Below are 13,637 nucleotides of genomic sequence, written 5' to 3'. Positions count from 1 at the left end.
TAATCTTAGAAAATGTTGTCGTTGACAGGAACAACAATGATCAAATAGTATGTTGCAGATGTACACGTTTTTGACCAGTAAACAAAAGGTAAATCACTTGCAAACCATTGGTAACCAACAGTTTCATCCAAGTATTACTTATTGTCATAATGATTAATGTGTTCATAGTGTTATACGAAGGTAATTTTATGCAATCCCTTTTTGAGGCTTATCAGAAGGACCACTTTTAATTTAGGCTGTTTGGACAATTTTATGTTTTACTTCAGAATATCCTCCAGTCATTCAAATGATTCCACCAAATCAAGACCAAATCTTTCTTTATAAACTATGCTGTTACTTGGAATTTCCCTTACATCTTTGTACAAGTTCATGGAAATAGTTTTTCTTGTCTGATTTATAATTAGTATGGCCCTATTACTGAAGTCAAGTTATCGAGTAAGACTTTAAAGTAAGCTGTATGAACAGATTTGTATTAATAGCCTACATATTTAATCTGAAGTAACCCTGTAGAGCAAAGTGTCTTGCAGTCCATGGAAACGCTGAATTCAGAGAAACAGTTTAAATAGTTCCTTAATGCTGTTCAGAAAGTCTGCTAAACTTTATTTACAACAGTAAGTCAGATTTGTCTTCCAGTAAGAAACAATGCAGTATTGCAAAAAGTCTTAGAAATACTGTATATCATTCCCTGCACTGATTTTTTAAGGTCAGATATCTTGTTTTTTGCCTAGAGTTTTATTGCGGTTTTTGAAAACTAGTTCTTGCTTCAACAAAAAGAACCATCTTTGGTTACCAGGGCCCGTAGATGAGGAAAATGTTTCTCCGTTGATGTAAGAACTGAAGATTTTCACAAGGCCATGGGGGCTGCTTTGCAAAGGGGAACTCTGCAATCTGTAAGTCTGGAAGTGAGGCAAAGAGCGTACTGAGACAATTACTTCAGAGAGAGGGACACAGTGCCAACTCAAACAACTTTAGTGGCAGAAAGGCAAGCAGTCGGTAGGGTCGTTACGGAAACACCAGAGCACATGCACCAGCCTGCTGTTCTTTGTGAAATCTGAGGCCAGGATTTTAGGTTGCTGTTGAAAGCATAAGTAGTTGTTTTTTTATCTCCCTATTAGGACTGCTTTTGGGCATTGCTGTTAAGCCCAATTATATATCTGCAATGGAGCTCATTTCAGTGTTAGAACCAGTTTTGCAGTTTGCCTTTTATGAGAATGGAGCTGAGAAAATTTACACAGAAGGCACTGGCAACCAGAGAATTTGAATCACACTTCTTTACCAATAGTTTATTGGCCAGAGAATAATCATTGAGAATTATTTAAAGATGTAGTGGCCAATTTAGGTTTTAATTTAGCTTATTCATTTTCTAGAAAGCTAGTCCTAATAGCAGGAAATACGTTTTGCAAATAAACAAAGCCACTGTAAAAGCACAAAAGGATAAAAAGCTTGTTTTAAGGTCAACCATTGTTTTGTTGGAGTGTTGCTTTATTAGATAAGTGCCTAAACAGAGGAAGTCAGTTTAATTTTTTTTATCTCTGTACACTGATGCATCTCTGTTTATTTTTGTTTAGTATTAAGTGATTTAACAATGAATGGCTCTGAAAAGGAGAGTTTAAGTACTGCTAACTGCCCCACAAGCCCAGACCTCAAAATGCAAAGTCTCCAAAGCAAAAACATTTTTTCATGCTATTCATTAATAAGATACCTATTACATTAGAGATAATAATTTAACAGTATATCAAGATTTTTGATCCACAAATGATCTATTGTTACTGTGTGCATGGTACTATCCTAAGGCGTATTTGAGTTGGAATGTAAGTATACAGAAACAAATTGCACATCTTTATCTGGAGGATGTGCAAAGAAGAAAAATGTGAGGAACAGTTAGTGAATGGATTTAACAGACTTGCAGCTTTTGTCTTTTTGAAGTCATTTGAACAAGCGTGTATAGAACATTGTAATAAAATAGGATTGTAATAAAATTGGAGAGTCATAAGGCAGTACAGTGGTGCACTGGGTAGCATTGCTGCCTCACAGCACTGGGGCCCTGGGTTCTGAACTTGGGGTGCTGTCTGCATCGAGTTTGAATATTCTCCTTGTGTGGGTTTTTCCTCGGTTTCCTCCTACAGTCCAAACACATACTGGTGGGTTAAATGGCTTTTGGGAAAATTGGCCCTGTTGTGAGTGTGTATGTGTATGTCCTGCGATGGGTTGGCGTCTCATCCAGGGTGTACCTCACCTTACGCCCATTTGTTTGCTGGGATAGGCTCTGGTCTCCGACCCTGAATTGGAAAACGTGGTAAGAAAATAGATGGATGGAGGGACTTCACATTGTTCAACACCAGGACTTTTTCATACAGTAAAGACATTCAAAACAAGAGTCTTTTTCGGGTTTTCAGGCAAAGTGTGGCTTGAACCCAAGCAACTTACTACCAGGTGGCTTTCAAATGCTGTGTAGTAGTAATGCACAGGAAATTTCTTACATTTGTGTAAAGTAGTGTGATGTGTAGTACTCCCCCTCATAAGAATGAAAATCTCCAATCTCCAAGGGACTAATATACGTTTGCTAGGACAGGACTCGAAGATACTTTGTTTTCCTGCACTCCACTTAAAGACATTGCTTTTTGTTGGTTCCTTTAAAATTCTCTTTTATTTGGTTCTCCTCAAAGCATATAACGTATTATAGAATGGACGGAAATAAGAAGCCAGTAGCATATTTTAAGAGCAGTTTTTCATTAAAAGCATGAAATATGTTAAGTCTTAAGACCACAGATCTTTATACAGTACCTTTATACAGTAAGTGCATTAAATTCATGTATAGAATATTTAGGTATAGTATTGGATCTTCATTTAAAACAAAGGAAAATATCGGACATCAAAGCACCAACAACACAATGCATAATTAGTTTTTATTGGAACTTTGAGTATTTTAAATCAGTGTATTTTAACAATGGATATGGTTCTAGAGTAAAGTGTGCTACTACTACCCATATCTTCAAACCATTTTTAAGTTCTCCTGCAGCTTGTAGAGTTAAAAGCAGAAAGGTTTGTTTTTGTAAAGATGACCACTTTAGTTTGCAAGTGTTTAGTTTAAGAAATTCAATTTTCTGTAAGTTGTGATGTGGTGCCCTTGACAAAGCTCAGATTCTGGGTTCCATCGCAGTGCCTGTCAGTCTCAGTTGCTTGTGTGTGTTTTTCTCTGTTTTCCTATCTAAAAAAACAACACTGGAGTTTATATGAGGGTGGTCTGTTCCATCACATCATGGCACTAAATGCCAAGTTTACTCTTGCACTAGGATCCCTGCTGCAATTTACTTTCTTTTCCATTTGTTGTGAAACCATTGGATGGAGTACGGCCATGGGTATCATCCACAGTAAGGACTAGAATGCCGTAGATTAAACAGGAGGTCTTCAAAAATGTCTTTCTTGTATGTAGGCAAGGCCTTCATAAATAAACATTAATAGAGTTCTTTTACAAGTTTCACTATAATAGCTTTAAGAAGGACCTTGGCACGTCTGGAATTGCTTAGCTGAAGCTCCACATGTTTGAATAGAGTGTAAAACAATAAAACCAAGCTAAAAAACAGTTGGAAACATCTATTTTTAATCCATTGCAGCTTAAAATTATGAAGACATTCTGCATGAAAGCAACATGTTCATGGCCTACAGTGCACAGTTCGAGAGACACATTCTACTATTTTCCATATCAGTTGAAATTTTCATGTTCAAGTCTTGCGCTGTGCTGTGTCCACAGGATGTTGTTGCTCGTTTTTGTCTCTCAGGTTATTCCAGTAAATCATATTACTTTTGAGCTTTGAGCATGCTTCTGTTTTCTTATGGTTTCCATCCCTTTGATGTTTTCTATATGCCTATGCTGAAGTTACAGGTTTAGCTTTCCTGGTGTGAACCTGTCATCAGTAGAAAAACTTTGGCAATGCCTGACAATTTATTTTTTTTACAGAATTATGCAGTTTTGACATTTGGTAGTATTTTAGCTTGCTTTTCAGAGAGTTTCAAGTAACTGTTCTGTCTCATCATCTTACATATTACATTTGGCAGCTATATCAAAGAGTCAATGGAATGCATGGATGTAGTTGTTTTATCTTGTCTTGTTTTATGACAGGCATTCAGATAAAAATAGTTTAAATGCTGTTTTATAAGGTTTGCTTAGTTACACTCGGGAGGATGATTATAGATTTATTATACAAGAATGTACCTTCCAATACGAATTCATTCCAGCAAGTGAGTTTGTGCACAAGTCTATGCACTACCAGTCTTATTTTCTTTTAAAACTACTATACTAAAAGTTTTTTTAACAACCAGATGCAGATCACTTCCTTCTATGTTTGATTCCATTATCTTTTGTGATGGAGGAAAGGAGCTGAGCTATGTTAAGCATGGAGCTGATAATACTAAAATAAATTGCCTGACCCTCCAATTGCTACCATGACATTAAGTCTTTTTAAGCAGTGGTTCTCAGCTCTGGTCCTGAGGGACTGCTGTGTCTACTGGTTTTCCTTCCAGCTGTGCTCTTTATCATTGGTGCTAGTTGATGTATATAATTGATCGCCTTGCTTGTTTTGATAATAAAGAATTTGCTTCCACATTTCTAACGAAAAAGCTCTTAATGGGCGATCAATTGATGATGAACAGACACAGGTCAGGATTACAGTGTCAGATATCTCCCACTGTTGGTGTTTTTCTTTCTCCTGTAGTACAATCAGTTTTATTTCAGCTTCTGCACCTAAAATAAAACATATTTTAAAAGCACACCTACAAAAGAAAATTCAAGTCATTTAGCTTATGGTTAAGAAGTTTGCTAGAGCAAAAAGCAAAAGACAGCAGTCTTTCAGGACCAAGTTTGAACACTACTGATCTATAGCACAGCTACCTGTATATGTTCAACTGTGCCTCACAGTGTTAGTAGATCTAATCTGCCTACTAAAGTAGACCATTCAACATCTGCTGATCGGTGACCTAAGAATGGTGTATCCTTTTCATTATCTACAAAAGAAGACAAATGACAAACTAATGAACTGAACAAATGTGCCTTCGGTCTTAGAAAGTTGCTGGAACAAAAAAAAATGTTTTCTTTCACCATTTGTTTTTTCAAAACACAGTTTTTTTTTCTGTCTGTTTTAGCAATGGAGGAGTTGGTGTCAGAGCTGCGGATATTCTTGGAGCTCTTGGACCGCGAATATCTCAGTGCCTCTGTACGTGAAAAGAAGGCTCTGATCTCCAACATTCTCAACAGGGTATTAGCAGAAAAAGGTTAGTCCAAAACTGTAATGCAACATGTGATGCACTATATTCGGGGCAAAAACACTATTGTCTTGAATTCTCTTGAAATCTCTCATCTCAAAAACATGTCTCCTGTAACACAGGAAGATATTTAATTTCTCCATTCATATTTTATTAAGAAGTTAAAAATAGTAGAATAAAAAGCATAGCAATTGAGCTGTGAATTCCGACTCTTTCATTATATCTTGCAAACCCTTGACTTAAGGTTTTGTCATCAGAATTTACTAAAGAGTAGTTTACATAACCCAAATTTTCCTATTGCATTTCTTATGAAATGGTGAACCACACATTTTGTGTTCAAGTCCAAACCACATCAGGCCCCTTGCTTATATATAGTTGTTTATTTTTATACTCTTATAAAAACAGAACAGACCTGAAATAGCAGAAATTCTAGGTATAGGTACATGGTAAATTTAAGAAGAATTTAAGAAAACATCTACAGTACATTTAAACTGGGTTAACGCCCCATTTCCCAATATTTGGACTGGAACATTTAAGCTTATAATATAATACTAAATATTTAATACATTTATAAATATATAAATAATTGTATAATAATGATTTGAATATTAATGTGCAGATTAACTATATGACCTTGATGTCCTTTGTAAGAAGAAGGCAGAGCACATTGTAAGAGACTGCATTTTATAATTGTGGCAGTGTCTGTGAAGTGTAGTAATGGATTTCATATGTTTAATATGTAAAATGTTGTATGGAAAATTATCTAAGGACATTATTTTTGTCCAAATTCTGCCTGCACTATATAGAGTTGACAGCGGCACAAACACTGAAGACCTATAGGTAATGTATGTTTTGGATGCAGAAAATAGATTGATAAAAGACAGGATAGATAAAATGGCTGTTGAATTAATGAAAACTGTTTAAATAAAGCAGTTTTCATTATTTTCATTGAAAAGTTCTCAATAATTTGAAAATGGTCTGCTGAGAAATCATTTTTTCGGCTAATGTGCATTTTTAGATATATGTAGTTCACTCCTGTCTCTATTATGCAGTGTATATTTAACAGTAATTATGGTAAATTACTGGCTTTTGTGCTTCCTGTGCAGCAGGTGTTATGATCCCATTTGTCTTTGTGATATCACACCAGTAAATGTGATTAAGACAGGAAACCTACAAGTTAAAACCTGCAGCTAAAGATGGAACACACATGGAACACATCTTCTTTGCTGGTTTTATAATAAGCATATTGTGTGTCAGAGTGGAAATACTACTTAGTGGCTAGAAATTTAAAGAAATATTTTAAGGTATCTGAGTTGAGCTCATTAAGGCAAAATTCAAACTCCATTTAAGTAAAGATAAGCCAACCATCACTCCTTGGAACCACAGTGGAGTCTTTTAGACAACTGATAGCCTGTTCCTAAGGAGAACGTCTTCTGCTCTGTCCATTGGGAGAGCTGTTGGAATGCTTTTGGTCTGTAGCAGTAGTTTGTAATCTCCCGACTCTAATATGGACACTGATTTGTTGGTTTTATTAATTTTTCCCTACACAGCTCCACATAATATCTAACACTTCATTTCCTCTCTTTCACACCACAGAGCCCTCGTACAAGTCAGAGATTCACAGCAGTCTGCCAGCCCCTCCACAGATGCCTCTTCCAGAAATCCCTCATCCTTGGCTGGTAAGATCTCTGTGCATATCAGGTCGACTTCTCCAAAGGGATCTGGATGGGAAAGGAAATATACCCACACTTGGAAAGCAGCCAAAGATCTAAGCTACTTTTTAAATGTGATGCACAAAATTCCATCAGTTTAGAAAGTGCACTTTTAATCGTAGAATAAAATATTATTGTGAGAGTAAAATAAGATTTGAAGGAATGTTATTTTCCAAAAACAGTTCAGGAAGACAACAGAGGTCAGTGACTGTTAGAGAGGCGGCGTAACAAAGAGCCTACGGACCCTACGCGGAGCGTTTAGTACAGAACCGAGAGCAGATTATTTGACAGGGGCAGAGCAGAAGGCTAAATCCAAAATCCAAGGCTGAGGTCAAGAAGCCAGAAAAATCCAAAGGAGTGAATAGCGCGGATTGAGTAGACTGAGCTGGCAGCAAGCTGACAAGTCAGGGACTCTAATACCGAGCTTGGAAAAACGAGACAAGAGGGTTAAAAAAGCGGAGAGCTTAAGTGTGATTGGAAAAATAGGTAATTAGTGAGGGCGCGTGCGGGATGTGGTTGTCACATGACTGATTGCTCTTACAATTTAAATTTATGACAAATAATCAAATCAGATTTGATTATTTCTTCCTTTTCCCATCATTTTATGGTTATACTGCCATATGAATGCAAAACTGTATTTCCCTATCTGTTGTTGTTAGCACAGCTCTAATCAAATGCCACAAGTTATATTCTATGAAGCTCATTCAATAGCATTTCAGTGGGGCTGAGCTCAGAGGATGGATGAAATCTTTCCAATTCAAATAATTTAAATTTAGTTTTAGGATGTTTCGGGTTGTTACGTCAGTAAAAGCAGACCGTTTATTAACAGTTTGCCTTTATGACATTTAAAGAAGTAAATAGTATCAGGCCTTTATAAATGCACTTTATTCTTTTATCTATTTTTTTGTAATTTTGGAACTTTAATGTTACCACATCCCTGTTGTAATACAGAACATACACAGGAGTGTAAGTGAGATACCATTGCTCTCAGGAAAAAGACAAAATGTGGTTAGCATGTATCCAAAGTTACTTTTCACAAGAGATAACTATTCTCTCTAGGACATTATGATATAGAAGAAGACACTGAGACAAAATTGCGGATTGGATTTACACATGGCAAATTAAATTTGGCATTGATAAATTCAAAGTGATCCACACAGGTTGTTTTTTTTAAATCTGAGCTGCAGGAAGCTACACAATAAAGGGATCTGGGTTTTTATGTAGGTTCCTCCATGTTCTCCAATGTCTCTAGACATTGTAGCAAACAAAGTAAACAGAATGACTTGGTATATAGCAAAACGTGTGAAATATAAATCCAGGGAAATTATGCTTAAGCTTTATAATGCAACAGCAAGACCTCACTTTAGATGTGGTTACCCTACAACACAAAAGATATTATGGCTTTAAAAAGAGTTCAAAGAAGAGCAACACGAATGATTTCTGGTCTTAGGGGGTTGATATATGGACAGGATATGGGAGCTAGGCCTAGAACAAAGGAGATTAAGAAGGGGTTGGAGATCAAGTATATAATATCTTAAGGAATATAGAAAGAGTTAGTCAAGGGGACTTTTTCATTCTCAGTAGTGAAAGAAGAACAAAAGGTTTCAATTGGAAACTAAGAGGGAATTTCATTTAGGAAAGAGAACAGGAAACACTTCTGTACAAAAAAATATTTTGGGTATCTGGACGAGGCTTTCCAGCCAGGTGGTTGAGGCCCAACCTATAGGCACCTTAAAGAAACAGCTGGACACAATTTTAGTTTCATATGACTGCTAAAGTACCAATTGAGCAAGATTGGCCTTTTATCCTTTTTTTAGGTTATCATAGAAGAAGACAGTGTTTTTCTTAATGGCATGAAGACCACAATTAAATGTGCCCAAGGCTGGAAGACAAAACACTAAAAGCGTGGTGATTGAAGGGTCCAGACTCGCATCTTGCTACTGTGTTAGAAATGTCAAAGAGAGCAATAAAGTCCCATCTTTGAAAAGCTAATATAATGCAGAGCCTTGCAGTTCTAAAACCTGGGATGAGATGCGGAAAATGTCCGTATATCTAGAATGTGCAATGAACCATAAAGAATGGCCAAAGGGCATTAGTGTTGTTGACACCTTAAAGAATATTTACGGTTATTTCAGAAAATAAGCTTGTGAGGAGAAAAAACTAAATGTTGTGTATTTTCAGCAGTAGAACATAAATGGCCTCATTTCATAAACATTTTGTAAGAGTCCACAAAGGACATGATCTGGAAAACATACACTATGTAAAATCCAAACGTTTTCACAAAGATGAGTGTCCCTTATGTAGTTGTGTGCAATGGAAATCGGCAAAGGACTAAAACAGCTACATGCATCTAAGTAACGTGCACTTAGCTCATATAAGGAGATGTTCCTAATCGGAAAGTACACTTGAAGATAATGGATGTCTGTGCAATGGTGCTGTACGCTGACTATAAAGGATGGGGTGGAGAAGGAGAACATGTGTGGAAGGGTAGGAGGAGCAGTGCGTAGAAACAGTTGTATTTTAGAGCAGTGGTTCTCAAACTGTGGTACGCGTACCGGCAGTGGTACGTGGAGTGCCGCCAGGTGGTACGCCAAAAGACCCTGGAACTGTGTCGTGTGCGCTGAAAAATCGGGACGGGTTTTCATATTTTGTATTTTAAACGTGTCGAATACGCAGCCTGCGTACTGCGCTACAGTGCGGGCTAATACTTAAGTGGACACAAGAGATACTCTGTAATTCTATACCACTCTATAGGAATGTGTGCTACGGATGCAAGTGACCAATTGTATTTTAAAAAAGCTACTGTATCTCCAGCAAATAGGGAGGAAGGAAAATGTGCGTGATTTTGGAACAATGCCAAGTTGTAAACAGGAATGCATAGAAATACGTGCTATGAACGCTGGTAATCTTGTGAGCACAGGAAAGCGTGATAGATAACAGAAAAATATTTAAGAACTGTTCTAAGTTAATTTGAGAAAAATATACCGAGCGTCTCTATGTTTCGCTCCCATGCGCATGAAATAAATAACTTTAAATAAATACGGAAATAAAAACGGAAACGCGGAAAAATGCAAGCTTGCGGATTGCTAAAGCAGGTAAGCCACACTATTTTTGAAGAACCGTATTTACCGTTGGCAAAAGAGCTGACACGTATTATGTGTGGAGAAAAAGCTGCTAAACATCTCGACCTGCTGCCCCCCTCCCCCTGAAAGACACAGTCACTCATATAATTATTGAAATGAAGGATTATATCAAAAGTACACTGATAGAGCGTGTTAAGATGAGCAGATGTTTTTCACTGCAATTAGATGAGTCTGTAGTCGATTTGGCCAATTTGCTCGTTTACGTTAGATACGAGTTTGAGGGTACGTCCCATGAGGACTTTCTGTTCTGTAAGCCGCTACCAACAGGAACTACAGGAGAGCACATATTTCAGCTTCTGAATAAATTTATCGAAGAGAATGGCATCGACTGGATAAAACGTGTCGGAGTTTGTACAGACGGTGCTAGAGCAATGACAAGCCGACATAACGGTGTAGTTGCACGAATTAGAGAGGTTGCTCCAGAAATTAATGGACGCATCGCAACATCCACCGCGAGACCTTTGCCGTCAAGAAAATGCCTGACGATTTAAAATCTGTTAGACTCTGTTGTGAATTGTATCAAGGCTCGAAAAATTAATTCACATCTGCTTTGCTCGACTAAACAGGCTCACCCCTCTCACTGAAATGGTGCTTTTTTATTAGTTGTTGTTACTGTTTTTTTTCTGTAAAACACTTTGAGAAGCCACCTTTAAAGGCGCTATATGAAATAAAGTTTATTATTATAGTATTTATTATATGTATGTGGGAGTGTGTGTGCACGTGCGCTCATGTTGGTCATTGAGAATTTCTGGGGTTCCTATGAGATGATGACTTGTAGGTGGTACTCGGATGCTTTGGTTGGATTAGGGGTGGTACTTGGTCCAAAAAGTTTGAGAACCACTGTTTTAGAGAATGGAAAAATCAGCTTCTTTTCATAATACCTTTTTGTAAGAAGGATACTTCTGCTTTCCATCCATGAAACATGAAAAGTTAGGTGTGTCTTACAGTCAGAGAATTTCCATGGATATAATTTGCATATTGTTACACCTACTCCCTGCTTCACCTCATTTACTAAGAAGCTGGGGTACATGGCATACATTAGCAGGTATTTAGTATAATCAGCATTCTACTCATCTTATGTTTTTACATGTGTAGGCATGTGCTGTGAAGCTTTCAAATTCTACATTTCAGGATTTTTGACATTTTCTTCCATTCCATCTTGCATTAGAACCCTTTGTCCCTTAGCCCTAGAGCCATTCCATTCTCCAGCACCATTAAACAATTTGCTGATATTATAGGGCCAGAGATCAAGCATATTTAGCATTAACTGTTATTACATTGCTAAAGACTAATTTATGCACAAAATCAGAATTGCTGCAAATTGATTCCAGCTTACTTTATTGCTGTTTCCCTTTAGATATACCCCACATTTTATAGAAGATACCTCCTTACATAGCCTTACATCTATTCCTCATTTTTCAACGATTCTAGTATCTAATTAGAAACACTCTTTTGTGGGCTCAAAAGAGCTCCTTTGTATTTTCAAGAATGCTGGTCATAGAATTCCGTAACTGCAATTACAATTGATTATAGAGCCAGATTGACCTCTGGCATGTTTTTAGATCTGGTCTACCAGACCACATTGCTTTGGCTCGGAAGTGGACAAGTGTCCGGGGTTTTACTGAACCCAAAGAAGGAAGAGTAGATATTGAAGGAGGCGCACAAACCAGGTCAATGACAGGGCAGGAAATGCTTGATAAATCTTAGACACATAATCCACAGGAGCTATTGTGTGTACTGCAGACCTTTGTCATGCTGTTTCATGTTTCATACAATATGGGTTAGGGCAGCTAGTCTAAATCTGGAATTCCGGTGTGCATGCAGTTCAATATAGAAATAATATTTAGTTTGGGTTTGCAAACAGCTCCAGGATTGATCAGATTGGTTGTATAGCATTTCACCTTGGAATCCTCAATAGTTCATTCTGATAAAAACAATATTGGCTTACATTTAACATCCTGTTGGTACTGGGCTTGGAAAGATTACAACTGGCGTCTTTTTAGGAACATCACTTTAGAACTGACCATACCTATCTATCTGTCTGTATATACTTATATCTTTTCTAGTAATTTGGTTTAACTCTTAGGCTACCTATATGCTTTAACTATAACTGCACTGTATATTGAGTGGAAACCACTAAAATGTATGACAAATATTAGCTTCTTTAATATTACGTTGTCTATTATCAGAATCAGAATCACCATCAAAGACTAGGTGTGCTGTGGTTTCTATGCTATACTGGTGCATTAAACATTACTATAGATTCGCCCTGTGCTGACTAGTTGAGTCATCTATAGAATTTAAAAATGGGATGAGCTGGGATTGAAAGGTGCTTAAAACGGTTAGATTTGCTGTAATTTCTTGACAGTAGGTGCCGTTTTTAGCAAGTGAAAATTACCTGACTGAGTCTCTCTAGAACGGCTGCTCGTTGTTATAGGATATGCTCAAATCACCTTAATGTTAGGCTTTCAGTTTTAGCTTAGCCTCACCACCTGTTCTAACCCCTTAAGAGTATACCTGGTGTGTTTTAAAAAACTAAAGCGGGCCCTAAAATATCTTTAAAACCCCCGATCAAAGATATCGCCTTTATATCTAAAGATGTAATGATTGTGAGAGGTCAGTAAAGTGTATTGTCATTAGTTAAAAAAAATAACAGCAATTGTTACAGCATGCCACATGTATCTCTCAATCTCTTGCAAAACAGGTCTCAAAGCTGCATGAGTCCTGTATGAGTGTTTAGAATAGCTGGGCCCTGCAGAGATTCAAATGGATTCCATCTGTGTTGATATTGGCTGAATATACCCCCCCACCCAGCTGTGCTGACTAACCAGCTCACTAAAGGGGTCTGACTCAGACAAGCACCATTTGTGTTTCATTTCCTCTTTCTTTGCGTTCTGGCGAACCTTTAGACAAATAAATGAGCTTTATCCTGGGTTTTGTTGGAATGTTTGCATTTTAAGTGGCGGACACTCATTTTTTGAAGGTCCGTTTTTGTTTTTGTTTTTTTTCATACATGAATTGATGGCTTTATTTTACTTTGAAACAAGAATACAATATATTATATCTGTCTACATGATACATAGATTTTTTTTTGCTATCGATAAATATACAATGCTGTTAGTTTTGTTATTTTCTTGTACTGTATATGCTAAGGGCAAAACTTGGTGGTCTCAGAAATCTAGTTTCGACCTGGGTGAATCCCAAAGTTATTGCTTTTTTCAGCATTCATCTGCCTCCAGTGAAGTGACTGGACAAGTAACCCTCACCCTAACCCTTAAAAGAAATGGTAACTTCAGGATTCGCGTAGAACTCTTTGACAAAACTAGATTCTCCAAACCACTGGCTTCTACCCTTAACCTATGACGGAGTGAGTATATATTTCATCATGACAGAAGAGGTTTTAGAACCTTTTATACCTATTCAAGAAAATTACACCAGAATTTCTAGACACCTTTAATAGATCATCCTATATATGTACCCGTTGTCCAAACAGAAAGATTCCTGATAGGCATGAATTAGGAGT

General features: G+C 37.2%; 1 protein-coding gene across 4 annotated transcripts in view; it reads left to right on the top strand.

Moving 5' to 3' along the window:
* Positions 1-13,637, top strand: part of afap1 (actin filament associated protein 1) — a 106,123-nt gene that overhangs the window by 53,803 nt on the left and 38,683 nt on the right. For 3 of the 4 annotated variants that reach the window (XM_088919841.1, XM_088919840.1, XM_088919843.1), the window contains exons 2-3: positions 5,140-5,268; positions 6,856-6,938. In XM_088919841.1, the coding sequence (XP_088775967.1) occupies positions 5,142-5,268; positions 6,856-6,938 (210 nt within the window). In that variant the 5' untranslated portion in view covers positions 5,140-5,141. Of the gene's footprint in view, positions 1-67; positions 89-5,139; positions 5,269-6,855; positions 6,939-13,637 lie in introns of those variants that run through there. The other variant, XM_088919842.1, reaches the window with a different exon arrangement.

This window comes from Atractosteus spatula, chromosome 1 (assembly GCF_055471065.1).
Source record: "Atractosteus spatula isolate fAtrSpa1 chromosome 1, fAtrSpa1.hap1, whole genome shotgun sequence".
Classification (NCBI taxonomy): Eukaryota; Metazoa; Chordata; class Actinopteri; order Semionotiformes; family Lepisosteidae; genus Atractosteus; species Atractosteus spatula.
This window is presented reverse-complemented; position numbering and strand designations above follow the sequence as displayed.